The 17,191-nt window shown below is 41.0% G+C and overlaps 1 protein-coding gene across 1 annotated transcript; it reads right to left on the bottom strand.

The window, feature by feature from the left end:
- Positions 1–6,076: 6,076 nt before the first annotated feature.
- Positions 6,077–16,305, bottom strand: mmp17b (matrix metallopeptidase 17b). The gene is made up of 11 exons (XM_034598905.1): positions 16,177–16,305; positions 15,084–15,216; positions 14,807–14,954; positions 14,523–14,631; positions 14,156–14,333; positions 11,405–11,581; positions 9,735–9,831; positions 8,662–8,735; positions 8,422–8,571; positions 7,512–7,772; positions 6,077–6,471 (listed from the first exon to the last, which is right to left on the bottom strand). Exons 1-11 carry the CDS (start codon positions 16,303–16,305, stop codon positions 6,077–6,079), a joined length of 1,851 nt encoding a protein of 616 aa, XP_034454796.1.
- Positions 16,306–17,191: the final 886 nt, after the last annotated feature.

Below are 17,191 nucleotides of genomic sequence, written 5' to 3'. Positions count from 1 at the left end.
ACCTGTTTGTCTTAACTGACGGGAATCTGAACCGAGAGCCGGAAGAAAAATCTAGAATTCAGAGTATAGGAGTTGGGAGCTGTTGGATTGCATAACCCTTTCTTCCTACCTGTCTTTTAAAACAGGTCAGATAACCTATTCTGCTGCACTTTTTTCTTTAAAGTATAGTTTCATTACTCCTCTTCATATTCTCTCACCCTTACATGACCAACTATAATCACTGTTCAGTCAGGCAACTCACATCTAAAATCGTTATTGCAGCACCCTGAACATCTTTAGTTTTGACTTCACTTTCGTACATTTCCCCTGTTAATTATTCTCATCCTCCTTGATCTGAGTGCAGCCTTTGACACCATTTTTCATAATATTCTCCTAGACATACTAGCCTCCATTGGCATCACTGATACACCCCTGGACTGGTTTAAATCGTATCTCTCTGGCCACACTCAGTTCATCTAACTCAAATCTTTCAAATCCCGGCCATTTCCAGTCACTACTGGTGTTCCCCAGGGTTCTGTCCTGGGGCCTGTTTTGTTTATCATCTATATACTTCCTCTTGGCCATATCTTCCGTATGTTTAAGACCAATTTCTATTGCTATGCGGATGACACCCAGCTCTACCTGTCCACCAAACCTAACTCCATCCTCCCGCCTACCTCCCTCTCTGATTGCCTACAGGAAATCAAATCCTGGTTCTCCTGCAACTTCCTCAAACTCAACAGTGATACAACTGAGGTTCTCCTTATTGGCACCAAATCCACCTTAACAAAATCAAAGGTTTTTCCCACACCATTGAAAATTCCTTAGTTTCTCCGTCCTCTCATCCTTGACAGCACCCTATCTTTCCAAGCTCACATCAATAATGTTCCCGGTCCGCATATTTCCATCTACATAACATTAATCGCCTCCGCCCAACCCTCACACCCAACAGCGCCACCATTATCGTTCAAACCCTGGTTAAATCCTGCATTGATTACTGTAACTCCCGCTCGCATCGTTTCCAAACCCCCTCCATTAATCACATCACTCCTGTCCTTCAGCAGCTTCATTGGCTCCTGGTCAATACCGCATTGTTTTTAAGAATCTGCTCCTCAACTTAAAGGCCATCCATAATCTCGCTCCTCTATACCATTCTGTACTCCTGCACATCAACACACCCTCCCGCACTCTCAGGTCTTCTTCTGCCATTGACCTTACTGTTTCACCTGCCCGCTTGACCATGGGATCCTTTTTCCTTGTTACAGAATGTCAATTTTCATTTGACAAACCTACAAAATGTTTTATTCACTGTTAATTGTATTGATCTTTTTGATACATTGTTGTTGTTTTTTTTGATTTTTATCTCTGCCTTGTAAGGTGGCCTTGAGTGCTGTGAAAGGCACCTATAAAATGTATAATTATTATTATGATTAGAGCAGCGCAGCTCAAGTTGACTGCCTGAACAAGCTCATAAGTGTTGCTCTAAACGTCATGACTTTATCTGGTACTTGAAAAATAAGCTTTAGTTCAGAACATTTTAGTGCTAATAAAAATAACAGCAGTAAGGTCTACATGTAGTCGTAAACAATAAGTAATATGTGAGTATTGGATGCTCACAGCTAAGACACAATCTCAAGTTTAGACATTTTGGCTTTTTCAAAATTGGAAATTACAAACAAAAAGTTACAAACTGAAATAGGTTTTGTTTTCTTATTGTCATGTTTCCAAAGTTGAACCTAGCAGCAAATTAAAGTTGCAATTTAAATGTCATCTACCAGAACACTAGTAATAAGGCATTTTTATTTAAGTTCTTTAAAGTAAGTAATCAATAAATTTGGCATGTGTCATTTTATCAATATTTATTCAAATGTAAATGTATCATTGGTTTTGTGATAACTAAATAGTTAATTCTATTGTTTTCTGTCTTAAGATGTGTCTTGTGGGTTTGAGTAACCAATTTAAAACTCATCTTAAACGCTCAGTCAATCTGAAAATTGAAAGGTCTTTATTTCTCAACTCTGACAGCCTGTCAGATGGCTGAGATAGGGAAAGTAGAAGCAGCTGGCTTGTCTTATCTCTCTGCTGTGACAAATAGTTCTGAACACAACAGCACATGGTTTTCCACCTGTCAGAAAGGGAAAATTCACAATGTTCCTCTGAACTTCCACAGTTCAGTCAATTATTCTCCCTATGAGGAGTGCTCAGAAACTGGAGTCACCAATTCATCAATTTTTTTGTATGATTTTGTGAATAGTTTTATGTGAATGAAGATAATAAGTGATAATAAATAAGTGAATTATACAGGTATTACAGATGAAGAGCTTTAATGGCATAACTGTGAATTTAATAAAATATGTTCCATGTTTAGACTGATTCATGTTTTCTTTGATGTTATCTCAAAGTGCTGAAGTTGTGGTAGTTTGAAGGATTGCAGCTTATCTTACTACTAGTTAGACTATGAGTCTAATAGGGCAACCACATCAACCTCTCCACTGCACTTGCAGTAAATCGCATAGATGATGTGGAATCTGAGGATTCCCCTTTTCAATACTTAAGTGATCCAGCTGGGGGAGTTCCAGTGAGCTAGGTCACAGCCTTCACATATCACTTACCAAAAACAATGCAACCTCATTCATTATAAGGAATATTATCAGCCTACTTGTAGGATGGAGATGAGTGGAGTATAGTTGGCTTCCCCTACCACCACCTATGTTTTTACTGTTTATCAGCATTAAATACTTAAATATTAAGTACTGTCCAATTATTGTCTGTGGACATCATACTACATTAGTATACGCAAAAAGCAGCGTAATGCATTACTATGAACTGTTTTTGCTAACAATAGCTAGCTGGTTAATGTAAACATTGTTCCTGTGCAACTGGAAAGCTATCAACTTGGGTTATTCAGGTGTGACGTCATTCAGAGAGCTGAGCTCCGAGGTGCAATGGAACGCAGCAACCGACACTCGTAATGATAGCATATCCCTCAATCCATTTTCTATCAGGTAATGTTCATTACTCAACTCAAAGGGGTTTTTCCATGATATTCTAAACATCAGATAATGGACTTTGTGCTGCATTTGACACTATAGATCATAAGATTATAAAATGTTACATAGACCGGAACAATGTAGGGATTAAAGGAACTGCAATAGGCTGGTTTAAGTCTTATTTATCAGATAGATTTCAATTTGTTAATGTTAACAATGTCTCCCCCATGCACATACAAGTAAGTCATGGAGTCTCACAGGGTTCTGTCCTTGGACTTATACTCTTCACCTTATATGTGCCACGTACACTTCCAATTGTTACACGGATTACACTTATAAAATTAGACAAAACTGAGGTCATTGTAATTGGCCCACATCTCAGAGAAATACTGTCTGACCAGATAGTCACCATGGATTGTGTTAGTTTGGCCCCCAGCTCCACTGTGAGGAACCTTGGAGTTATGTTTGACCAGGACATGTCATTTGACCCACATATAAAACAAGTCTCTATGACAGAAGGATGCTGAGAAACTAGTCCATGCATTTGTTACCTGTAGACTGGTAGAACTGTAATTCTTAATCAGGACGTCCCAGTAAGTCTGTGAAAAGCCTCCAGTTGGTCCAAAATGCTGCAGCACGAGTGCTGACAGGAACTAGAAGGAGAGATCATATTGATCCTATTGATACATTTACTCTGTAACATGTAGTAGTTATTTCAACAAATTGTAATTCTGAGAACGGTTGTTTTGCAGAATACTTTTTACTCCTACTCGGTTACATTCATGATGAAAAAAAATAACTTCTACTCTGTTACATTCGGCCACAAACTTCTCGCTACTTTTCCATGTCTAGGATTTATTGATTTTTACACGCTGAGCGAACAAAGCTATTTCCTGACAGTGACGCCCGGGCCCCACTGGCTGCATGAGCGTAACAGCTGCTCCACATATCTGCTGCGTGTCACGTTTGTTGTTGTTCACACAGGTAGTGTGTCTGCTGCAATGTTAGGTTTCTGGTATGATCAGATAGAATGGGAGGTAGAGCCTTCAGCCACCAGGATCCCTCCTGTGGAACCAGCTCCCACTCTGGGTTCAGGAGGCAGCCAGTTAAGGCAGATGTCTGTCAACATTGAGTTTGGTTCTGTTAGAGGTTTCTTCCAGCTATTTTTTCTTCCCGATTTTTTTCTCTACCACTATTATCTAGTATTATCTACCACTGGAACTTAAGGAGGGGATTGAGCCTATAAAATGCCCCGGTGGTCAGACATTGGAGGCTGCAAGACAAATATTTTCACTGCACTAAGCACCATAGTAATAACTCTAGGCAAGAGAAATACCACATACAACATTCCTTGTCAGGAGATACAGATATCCTCATCAGGGAAACGTAGAAAAAAAGACCAAAGTCAACACAATTTTCTTCTGATATGGCCACGGGAAACATAGTATTTTACCTGAAATAACGGCTTAAAAATTATTTAGATATAACAGTACACAAACTTCATTGCCACAGTGCTCCCTGAATGCCTGGCTTTGCACTGTGTAACTCTAGTGTACTTGTGCAGAAACACTTGTTACATTACAGCATTCATCACACATTTGGAGTTTGCAAATATCTAATAAGAAAAAAAATCATCTCAGTACTGAGCCAGTAAAGAGACCAAAAAAGACTTGTTGAAGGAATAGAAGAGAATAAGAGAAAGTGAACAAGTAAGAAACCGGACAAAATTGTAGTTGCACTTATATGGCACTTACATATAGCACTTTGTAATTGTACTTACTTGAGCTTGTTGTTCTGGGTTTGTACCCTCATGGGTGAATGCACCTATTTTAAATCGCTTTGGATAAAAGCGTCAGCTAAATGTAACAAATGTAACAAATATCAGGCCGGCTTTCATTTGTTGGCGAGAGCAAAAAGTAAACGGATGCAGGACAGCTGCCAAAAAGGCCTTGTTACTATTGGAGTATTGATGACAATGCTATTACAGTATTAATTATGATGAATCAAACTTTTAAAATGTCACCTCTGTCTCACAGATTTGTGTTTCGTTCCAGATGCCAAAACTAATTTACCTAAATCCTGTCTGAGGTCACCATGGAAAGAATATGTTTATCTCATGCATAATAATCAGTCTTTGTACGTTTCATGACAAATAAGCCTTGGAAGTTCAAAATCATACATGACATAGCACTGTACAATGCATATTGTGTACAATATGTGCCCTTTTCATTATGCCAACAACATTGTATTTCATTAATACATGTTCAAACACTTCAGATATGTATATGCACTGAAAACGCATGTCTCATTAAAAATGCCCAAAAGTCTCTAAAACCAATCAATAAAGCTGGGAGTTGCAAAATTGATAATAGCAACATAACCTTGTATTAAATCATTGTGAAAATGAAATGTGTCTGGACTTGAGTTTACTTGATTTACTTTATTATGGACTAAGATTTCATAGTCAGACAAAAGAAGAGATGCTTACTCACCAGCCAAACACATTTTAAAATGGTATATAGTCAGCTACCATTGCGAGAATTATACAACATTATGGAGCATATACAGTATTTTTACAATTGTATAGACTGCTGTTAAGGAGCTCCGTCCGGATATTTGCCTTGCAGTCCTTACAGTTCAGAGCAGGTTTCAGTATGCATTTAACCTGAAAAATGTAAAGACATCTAACCTGGCTCAGTCCAAATTTTAACTAAGACTCAAAAACACCTCATTGGCTAATAAATTAACACACTCTCTCTTTTTTTTTAGGGACAATCACTGTATGTGTTAGAGCTACTTCTTGGCAAACAGATTATTAGTATAATGTTGCCAGGTTTGTATCATCATCTGTATTGACTAATCACCCACTGAAATGATTAATTACCAGGCTAGCTGTTTCCCTCCAGTCTGTCATCCAAGCCAGGCTAAATATGGTTCCAGCTCTGTATAACACACATGCATTAGAATTAGTGTCAATCTTCACATTTCAAAACTGTGTCTTCAAAAGGTGGAATGAATCCACATGTGAATATATAGAATGTGTGGATGGGATGCCCCTCTCAGCTATAGCCTGAGAAGGCAGCTGACTTTAATTATCTTATAAAGCTTTAATAAACCAAAAGTATCCATGTGCCCAGCAGCAAGGCACCAATAAAAGTTGTTGTCCTGTCACCCAGTGCTCCATTTTGGCAAGTGCACTGTGTCCAGATTTGTGAACTTCTGTCCTGTCTGTCATCACCTGCATTTCCAAGTTTCCCACGCTCCCTCCTCCTTCCTCCTGCTTCCACCTCCTCTCTCACCTCCCTCCATCTCTCCCTGAGCTCCTGTCTTCCTGCAGGTGGAGACAGAGTCAAGGAGAGGTCATCCACAACAGATGAGGAAGAGGTGGAATCAGGGCAGTCCAGCCAGTCCTCAGCCAAGGATCGTGGGTATCCATCTTGCGGTGAAGAACCTGGAAACATGAACTTCCAGTAGGACTCTCCTTTGAAGAGATAGATTGAGCCTTGGAGATAGGAGACAAACATCATACCCGTTTTTGCACAGTAACAAAAGTGCTTGCTTATTTATAACAATAATCTTATGGTTCATCTTATTTTCTTGGTCTGAAGTACATCTGATATTTTCCTGTGTAAATGTTAATCATACAAAACATTTTTATTTTGTCAGTGGTTGCTTTACAAATTATGGTGTGTGTGTGTGTGTGTGTGTGTGTGTGTGTGTGTGTGTGTGTGTGTGTGTGTGTGTGTGTGTGTGTGTGTGTGTGTGTGTGTGTGTGTGTGTGTGTGTGTGTCTTGGCACCCGGCGCGAGTTCCACACTTGGTCTCAATCTCACAATCAGCAGCTCTACAAGAACCCTGGTCTTCTCTCGGCCGATCTACATGTGGATTCTATTTTTGTATGCTTCTAGTGAAACCATCAAATGCAATTTTTCTTGTTAACCTCAGGATCGCCAGAGCCGACCTGCCTGCCTACTCTCCAGCTCACAGGATCTTTTACTCAGTCTTAGCCAGCCACCAGCTTGTTACCTGCCTGCCTCAGCCAAAACCCATCCCTCTCTGTGTCTGCTTTCGGGTTCAGTTCAAAACAAAACGTAACAGTCCCCTCTCTTTATCTCCATGTTGGGTCTCAACTACCTCCTGAGGGAAATATCTGTCTCTTTAGCTCCTAAATGATCCATAGTGCAGCTTCTCTCTGGCTGTGTCTGCTCAGCAGGTAGTGGACAGTGACTGTTCACAACTGCCAGTTGAAAATAATCCAAAGAGAGCTGTGAGAGTAAACCAAGAGACTCTGGAAAGCTAAACAATGAGAATAAGACCTGCTGTGAATGTTATAATTCTCTGTAGATTAATCGCTACTAGAGATACATTTCAGAATGCAATTTGATATGTTATTGTAAAAAATATTATTGTTAAGAATATGTGTATACTCTCTCACTCACACACACACTCACACACACAAACAAACACGGAACCAGTTAGACGATGACCATGTATGACAGACGGATGACTTGGTCTGTTACGTATTTTCCTTCCATTAACACACCATTGCTGTCTGTCGTGATGCCACTGACTCCCTCTTTAAGCAGCTGAGTCCAGGTGTCTTCTTGTTTCTCTTCCTCAGCATTTCCTAAGTTTCCCCACATGGTACCCTCCTCTGGATCCCAGACCAGGCCCCACCTCCCTGCTGCTGCTTTCTTATCATCGTCATCTGCTCCAACCGTACTTACCCCCATCCTGAGGGCAGAGAGGGGCTGAGGGTAGCCTTCCTGCAGGGACAGGTCCTTGAATAGCCAGAAGCTGGAGCCTGCAGCAAGACATGTGGAGAGTGAGATTGCTTTCGATTCAGGAGCTGTAATGACTTATTTATTTATTAATTAAATTCAGTTTAATTTTAGTTGTATATTGCCAAATAATTACATACATTATCTCAAGACACTTAAAGGTTCAGTGCGTAGAATTTAGGTGAAAGGGATCTATTGGCAGAAATTGAATATAAAATAATCCTAGTGACGTTTTCACTAGTGTGTAATAATCTAAATTGTATGAATTGTTGTTTTATTTACCCTACAATGGGACCTCTTTTTTTAAACACTTTAATTTACATCGGGAGCGGGTCCTCTCTATGGAGGCCGCCATGTATTTTACAGTAGCCCAGACTGTAAACACCTTTTGAGATTTTATGACAACTGAAGGTTACCACAGGTTCTCTTTCATGTTTGGAAGGGGAGGGCGAGGTGAGGGGTATTCAGCTGCAACATGCAGCTTCACCAGTAGATGTCAGTATATTCTACACACAGTCAAGCAAGACCTTACACAATTTTGGAAAAAACCCAACACTTCCCACAATGAGTAAGGACTTTGGCAACTGTGGAGAGAAAAAACTCCCTCACACTTTTAATAAGTAAATGTCTGTGGAAATAAAATAACATTAACTCTCTATTGTTGGAATTTACCACTGATAAAGATGATAGCATGATCTGACTGTCTCTCCAGCACAGCATGAAGACGAGGCAAGTCAGGAGGTAGATCCCTCCACAGCTTCCTGACTGAAGCCCCGCGACCCGACACCAGACCTGCACCACTGACTCGCCACATGGTCAGACCTGCAAAAGAGTGGTTTAATGATGAAGATGGAACAATCCTTCTATTTACTCATTTGTTGGGCCTAATTAAACAGTTGTATGCATTCAGACCTTTGAATAAGAAAATCTCTCCTCGTATCCTTGTCACAACGTCAAAACTGGTGTTACATCGATCTAAGGAGGAGCTAAGGGTAGAAAACACAGAGGAGGGGTGGTTGCATTAGTTTACATGCATTATCCAAATTGGTTGAGAGTTTTCAGTGAGCCCAATCTGGAAACACACATTTGGCTCACCCTCATTCAGTCTCATACAGACCATCCACCACTGCATGTACATACTGTCCAGCACTGTATTGTTTATTTGTCTTTACAAGATCACTCACTATGAGCCGTGCTTGTTCATTACAGCTCTTTCTGCAAACATTTCTCAGCTCAAAACTCAGTGCTCACTATTAACAGAAATTATGTACTAATGTAAATTAAGAAACCTGAAGACAAACAGAGATCATGTTCTAAACAGAGTGAACCGAACAGAAACGTAACAACAACCTGGTAAGTTGACATTTCGAATTTCTGACACTGAGGTAATGTAACACATATCAAGTGGCCCAATTAGTCTTAACTAAAGCTCTTTAAACAGGTTGTCTCTCACTGAGTCTCACCCATTTCCATACAAAACACACATGACAGTTTCACAAAGGTTTTATATTGTTAAATACCTGGAGAGAATGTGTGAACCTACGTGGCTCATTTCCTTTTCGGAGCCAGGATGGCTCCTTCATACACACTTAATCCAATTCCTTGTGAATTCATAGCTAATTGCTACCCCCTACTGATATCACAAGGGTGTGACATGACATAACACAAACAAACTAAGTAACAAATTCAGACAAAAAAGAGTTGAATTACTTGTTTGTCTTCTTAAAATCATGTTTTTTATTTACATTGATCTCACACATGGTCTCTCTGTAATCTGATTGATAGAAATTGTAGTGTCCATTGTAATGACTTTAATGTTTAATCCCTGTACCTTGATAAAATTAACACATATTTGTAAACCCACCCTTAATATTTTGTGCATATTTGTCATTTGTTATCAATCATGTAATAACATTTTTTGCATTTGTTGAAAGTTACGGCTAGAACTAGAACAAGAATCTTTAGTTTTGACTTGTAAATCATACCCATATCTGTCGTCATGGTGGTGTGTAGCTCTGTGGCGCAACTGAGGCTCTGGTGCAAAGTGAGAAGCATCGGTAGGGGGCAGCAGGCTCCGTTTACCTAAACCAAGAACAACATACATTTATATCATGACAATAAATCATCTAGGTACAGTAGATGGTTCCTTGTGATAAAATAACACCTTTCAATGATTTCATGAAATGGTAAATGGACAGCATACAGCTCTTTTCGAGTCAGACTAGTCTCAAGGTGATTTAAACTATGAGTCACATTCATATTCACACACACATTTATACAACACTTCTATAATTCTCTCAAAGTATCATTTGTCTATCATTCATACATTAACCATTGTGGGGGGAACTCCCCCCAACGTTCTGATCGGATACGACAGAATATCCCAGACTGTGTTTCGTGGATTAAATGGTGTGATGTCATACTCATTGATTATTAGATTAAAAGTAACCTCGACATTACTGTTTGGTCACTATACTGTTGACAACCACAGACTTTTCTATTGGTTGATTTACAAAGGTTATCAACTACTGTTAAACTACTACTGCCAAATTGTCTTTTAAATCTACTCATTATTGATGATCATCATATCAAATCTGTATCAAGTAGGCTAATAACAAAACCCTTTTTGCTTAATATCCACATAGTATTTCTATGAAAAAAGTTCAGTGTAATGTGGGACCATGTGATAACAGCAATTCTTCAAGTGAAATGCAGACATCATTGTGCTGACATGCTCACAATGACAACACTAACATGTTGATCCTTATCAGCTTTTGTTTTTAGCATGGCCATCAGGTAAGTGTGTTTGCCTGCTAACATTTGCTAATTAGCACCAAGTGCAAATTATAGCCGGGGTTGGTGGGAATGTCACAAGTATTTAACAATATCAGTGTAATACAGGAGGTTACCACAGTGGGTTCTCTCAGCATGTCGCACACAGGACATAGAGTTGTCAGCTTGAGATTTTTCTTTATTTCTGCATACGATCAAATTTACTCAGTCCTTGTCTGCGTCTCTTTCCTGCCCGGCTGACTTCATGCTCTTTGTGTCTTTTCTTATGTCTGGGATCTCTGCAGACCTTGTGATGTCTGTCTCTTCCTCTGTGTCTCTCAGTCCAGCCGCTACTGCATTTGAAGAAGAGTGTGACCAGCCACCTCCATGTACCTATGCCAATCAATCACCACCTCTCTCCTACACCGCCTCTCTCCGAACCACGCCCACCTCCATAATATGGTTCCCCAAAATTATTACAATTCATCCTGTGGGGAATATGAAGGCGCATATCAAATTTCATTGGTATTGCATGAGCACATGTTAGTATATTTTTAGACAGCACTTTCTTTGCTCTTTATTGTTACTTTGATATTGCTCTCCAAACCCACAGTACCAACCCGGATGAGCATCCCAAATTCTGTATACGGTAAGGAGGAGATGCTAGGAATGCAGGGCCAGAGCCAAATGGAGACAGATGCTTTGGTTTGGTTCTTGTGCTATGCTATATGTATTCTCACATGCCAACAAGGCATGAATTAATCATCATAAGACTGGCTAGAATATGTGTGGAAAAAAGATCACACAATAAATTGTCATAGTGGATTTGCTGATTTTTCAAACAGCAAAAGCCCAGTCAATCTTTACAGTGAAGAAGTCTTACCATAGAGCTGGGTGATGTCCTCCAGATCATTAGGTCCCAGTTGGTAGTGGAGGGGGTCGCCAGCAGGACCCTGGTAGTAAGGCCTCATCACTGAGTGGCGTGATGAGGAGTGAGCCAGGCCAAGTGCATGGCCAAACTCATGAACCAGTACTGTGAACAGGTCAGTACCCTCAGAAGCTAGGAATGAGAGGAGAGGAGAGAAAATCAGTTCAGTGAAAGGGGGGGAGGGGGAATGGTCATGAGCTTTTATTAAAATGTCCAAAACGCTCACCCAATTTAAGCTCATCCTTGCCTCCTTACCATTCTAACTTCATCTGCTCCCCATACAGAGAATTTCAACTACCACCTGTTGCAAAGATTTGATTGTTCACTCACAAAAGTTATTTTCCAGAATATTTTTTGGGACATTACTACTTTCCAATTTTTCAAAAACTTTTCAAAAACCCCTCCAGGTTTTCCAGGATGCATGGTAACCAGGAGTTGGATTAAGTACCTGGAGTTCCAGGATGGCGCCGTACGAGTGGCAACTAGTTACAGCAGCTCAGACCTCTTTTCTGTGTTTTTGTACTTTTTACGTGTTTTCATCGACACTGGTTTTGGTCGATTGTGTGTGCCTAGGGATGCACAACTGTTGAGGCTAGTTATATGCCTTTTACTATTTTTCAGGGCTTTTTAAAACAACTGTGGGAGGTCCTTTCAGCCATGGCTCCATTGTTTACACTCAGCTGTTAGCACTCTGCAACAGAAGGATACTCCCCGAGGAAAGACCAGAGATAAGAAGAAGAAGGAGGAGGGGATGCAGCGCTGGAACAAAGTGCCGGGAGAAGAAACAACAGTATATAAACTGTGTATTCCTTCTGTGATTATGGGGAGCGTGAGATCTCTCCACAATAAGATGGAAGAGCTAACGCCCCTAACCAGGCTGCAGCGGGAGTAACAGGAATGTAGCATCATGTGCTTCACAATGACCTGGCTGAATGAATTCACTCCCTCTCTGGACGGTTTTCAACTGCTGAGGGCGGACAGGAGAGCAAAGGAGAGTCGTTAGAGGAAGGGTGGGGAAATCGCAATGTTTGAGAACAAGAGATGGTGTAACCCGGGGCACATCAGTGTTAAAGGGCAGCGCTGCACAAGTGTCATCGAGCTGCTAGCTGTTAGCATTCGGCCATATTACCTACCGCAGGACTGATAACTGTCTACATCCCCCTGTTGGCCGATGCTGCAGCAGCCTGTGAGTTCCTACACACTGTAGTGTCACAGCTTCAGACATCACACCCCCAGTCCCTTCTCATCTATGGAGATTTCAACCATGCTTCCCTGTCTTCCCCTCTTCCCACCTTCACCCAGTATGTTAAATGCCACACCAGGGACAATAAAACATTGAACTTACTCTATGCAAACGCCAAGGATGCATACAACTCCTCCCCCCTCCCCCCATTGGGCCGTTCCAATCACAACCTGGTTTGTCTGCTCCCTGCCTACATCCTTATGGTGAATAAACAAGAGGTTTGTGATGAAATGGTCTGAGGAGACCAGCATGGCACTGAGGGACTGTTTTTAGACCACAGACTGGGAAGTGCTATGTGTATCAAACAGGGAGGACATAGACAGTCTAGCCCACTGCATAACTGACTACATAAACTTCTGCGTGTAGAACACTGTGCCTACCCGGATGATGCAGTGCTTCTCCAACAACAAACCCTGGGTGACCCCAGCACTAAAGGCCCTGCTGAAAGAGAAGAAGCATTTTTTTTAAAGCAGGGGATAAAGAGGAACTGAAGAGGGTACAGAGGGAGCTAAGGAAGGACAAGGATGACTACAGGAGCAAGTTGGAGGAACGTCTCCAACAGAACAACACAAGAGAGGTGTGGAGAGGCCTGAAAACCATCTCCAGTCGCAGCAAGGACAGTGGGAGGGGCCCAGAATCTGGAATCAAGGAATAGGCAAATAATCTGAATTTATTTTTCAACAGATTTGATTCACGGTACCACAGACTGCGCACCTTAAGGAGCTAAACCACTTCAGGCCAGTAGACTTGACCTCTCACCCAATGAAGACCATGGAAAGGATTATACTCAAGCACCTACGCCCACTGGTGAGCACTGAGCTGGACCCCCTACAGTTCACATATTTGGTGTGGACGACGCGGTCATCTACCTCCTGCACAGATTCCTTGAGCCTCTGGAGAACACCAGGAGCACTGTGAGAGTCATGTTTTTTTACTGCTCCAGTGCTTTCAAGACAATCCAGCCATCACTGCTCAGGGAAACACTGGAATAAGCTGGAGTGGACTGCCACCTGGCTGCATGGACCATAAACACATCACCAACAGTCCACAGTATGTGAGGCTTCGTGACTGTGTGTCGGATGTAGTAGTTTGCAGCACAGGAGCCCCACAGGGAACAGTGCTTTCTCCTTTCCTGTTTAACATATATACATCAGACTTCAGACACAACACAGACAGAAAAAGACTAAACAAACTGGTTAGGAGAGCCAGCTCGGACTTGGACTGCCCGCTGGATTCCACTGAGGAAGTGGCTGAGAGGAGGATGTTGGCAAAGCTGAATTCCATCATGGACAACACCTCTCACCCCGTATATGACACTGTAGGAGCCCCTTATTCTCTTGTCTACCTCATTCTGACTTGCCTGCTGCTGTAACAACTGCATTTCCCTGGTGTGTTGATCAATAAAGTTGTATCTTATCTTATATCAGCTGAAGTCTACAGAAGCTTTCTTCACACCACTCTACCTAGTTGTCTGAAGGCCCACACCTCTTCTGCGTCCAAATGAACTCCTCCTGCCCGAGTAGGGTCTGATGGGAAAAAAGCATGGCCGACTGCACCACCTGCCCCATCGAAGGGATAGCCATCACCGTGGTAACCATGGAGGAAGTCTACCTGCAGGTCAGCTGCATGTGGACTACTCACCTAGGGACCAAGGGCAACAGAATGGAAAATGTCTAGATTTAGGCAAATAAATATAAAAAAAACGTAAATATCAGCAGCTAGTTGTTCTGCCATGGATTTCTTTAGCAGGCCTTTGGCCCCATAGGATATGCATCTATGCATAATCTATCCTTTATCTCATTAATACAGCATTAGTTAAGATACACTAACCTCGTGGAACTCCAGAGTTGTCGGTTCTGCCCATACTCTTAAGGCATAGAAGACCAGTGAGCGAATTGTTTCCCGGGACAGATGGGAGGAGGAGGGATATGAATGCAACCTAGAAATGTGAGTGTGTGTTTGTGTGTGATGAAAAGACAGAGAGAGTGAGAGACATTATCACATTCAAAATGGCTGAAGCAAAGACGCATCTGTTGAAAATGGAAAATACTTATGTTTGAACCAGGTTAGCAGATCATAATCAAGTCAAGATAATGAGGGTATTCTTGTCCCACCTCCAGTTAATGTTCTTGCGTGTCCACATGGAAATAGTCCTTCTCCTTCTCTTGTTTCTCCTCTCTTGGTTGTCCAATGATTTGGATGGTTCCTCTTGGTCTGGCATGGAACAGCGTGGACTGTTCATCAAGGCCATTGTCTCCTTATCTGAACACCACAGCACACCATAATCAGAGCAAACTCAATAAGGCACATATAGAACACAGAACAGAAACATCAATGTGTCTTAAAAGTAAGCTTGACTTACTTTTAACAACTATTGTCTAAAATCCTCACCCACAATTCCTGTGTCTTTGAGGCCGGCAAACCTCTGCATAATCCTGACTGCATTAGTGACAGCTGTCCAGGCCTGGAGCTGTCCAGTGGAGGGGTCTGAGGGTGGAAGGTAGCCATACTTAACCAACCAATCCTAAAACAAGGGCAGATAATCGCAGTAACAGAGTGTTATTCATTCATTTCAATCCTACAATGATCCAATCTCTATGCCTCAAACAGACAAACCATCTAAAAAAGAATGAAACCATTGTCTTCAAGTGAAAGCAGAAAACGTCCTGCTTGTGCTGTTTGACAAATTATTCAAACTGGATATTAACAATAAAATCTGGTTTTATTCTATGTCACCTCTTATTGCATATGCATGTAATGGTTTAGATACCCTTCAGAGTTTGACTGAAGTGTTTTCACATTTAAGATGCAAGTAATTGCCGATCACTCTTTCATACAAATCACTTTCAAACTAATTTTGCTTGTGTTTTTTCGAATCAGCCTCTTTGCCTACCTGTCTACCTATGTTCAAGTCTAACTTGTGTTCTTTGTGCCCAGGATCATCTGCTTGTTTTCTTGTCTACCTACCACACTCAGCTAGCACACTGAGCAGCCTAAACTTACTGCACACTCTGCCTTTGAGCTCCATTCTCACTCTAATCTTTTTTTCAACATATAACCATTTTTGTAATAATAGCGTTTTTGCTTTTGTTCACACCTCTGTGTCTATTTTCTGTGCTAGTAGCTTAACATCAGTAAGGATAGTATGTTTTACCTCATGATGATCACTATTTTCATTCTTTTCCTTTTGGACTAACTGGGATTTGGAGATATTTTCTTTTAATTAGGATGGACATGGTCTCAAACAAATAAAAACGGTTCAGGTTGTCAGAAAGCAGCTAGGGCCCAATATGCCATCTGAGCTCATCTCAGGTAAGGACATCCTCTCATTCAGCCAATTTCATACATACATCTTGCTGTAAGATTCCCCATCCATGTTGACAATTGCATATTTAAGGTGTGTGTGTCTATAAACTATTACTAATGCAATTCAGACTTTGCATGCCTCTGCCACACCAGGTCGATGTATTTTAATTTTTTTTACCACAAGTTGGGTGTTCTCATCTTCAGTAGGAGTCACTTGTGCGGATGGGGGTGTCAGGGTTACACCAGCAGTAAAGGGTGTTTGTATCCAGTTGCTGCTCAGGCAAAGGAAAATAATCCACATCTTCATCTTGGCTACATGTTTTTGGGTTAAATATTCATTTAAAAGGAATCTTCTGTGCTTTCAGCAAATGTTAATCCACTTTTCATCCCTGCAGTGCAACAAAACAACATATTTAACAAATTAAATATGGCACTAGAACAAGTACAAATCATTAAAACAGAAAACAACACTCAATAATTCTATACAGTATTTTTCATCCTGGACCCTGGTCACACAAAACCAAGTCAATAGCTTTTTCCAGAGCTCTCAGACAAATCTAACAATACTAATCAGCTGATGGAAACTGCTCAGTTGTTGTAGAGATGGTTCTGCTTTGATTGAGGGACTGTCCACTTGTCCAATCCCTCACATTCCCAAGTGTTTGCGACATAGAAGACTAACAAGAGAATAAGAGCAGATAGCTCTTGATCTTCCAAATTAACTCTGTCCAATAAGCAAACACCAGAGTATCTGCATCACATAAGTGACAAAATACATAAAAATAACATTTGTTCTTAAACCAGTATTGTCAATGTAAGGCCCTGCTGCAGGATGCACATCATTTCTGCCCACATCCTCTTTCTGGTCTTTCCATATTTGTCATTATCACCTGCCTTTCATTTACACAAATGAAGAGGACACACTTTTCAGTGGGGTTTCATCCGCAATGCATTCACTAACACTAGAAAAGAAAGAACTCACTAATAATTTTAATAAATCACTTTATGTGTTTGATTAACAGTATTCCAGGTCAGATGACTATATAGTCTGTCATTTTATTCTGCAGTTTCAGAAAAAGACATCATGACATTCAGTGTCACAATAGCATGGACGTGTTAAAGCAGTCACTGAAAGTTTACGGGAAATATTCATAATGTATTCCCACTGGGGAGACAATCTACAAGATGCAATC

The sequence above is a fragment of the Hippoglossus hippoglossus genome, chromosome 10, assembly GCF_009819705.1.
Source record: "Hippoglossus hippoglossus isolate fHipHip1 chromosome 10, fHipHip1.pri, whole genome shotgun sequence".
NCBI lineage: Eukaryota > Metazoa > Chordata > Actinopteri > Pleuronectiformes > Pleuronectidae > Hippoglossus > Hippoglossus hippoglossus.
This window is presented reverse-complemented; position numbering and strand designations above follow the sequence as displayed.

Excerpts from the sequence above, each read along its gene's own strand:
- mmp17b (XM_034598905.1), bottom strand. The coding sequence starts at position 16,305 with ATGAAGATGTGGATTATTTTCCTTTGCCTGAGCAGCAACTGGATACAA. Across the intron at positions 8,736-9,734 it reads CACCATGACGACAGATATGG|CTCCTCCTTAGATCGATGTA; the intron begins GTATGATTTACA and ends TTCTACCCTTAG. Across the intron at positions 8,572-8,661 it reads AGAGATTTTCTTATTCAAAG|GTCTGACCATGTGGCGAGTC; the intron begins GTCTGAATGCAT and ends ACTCTTTTGCAG.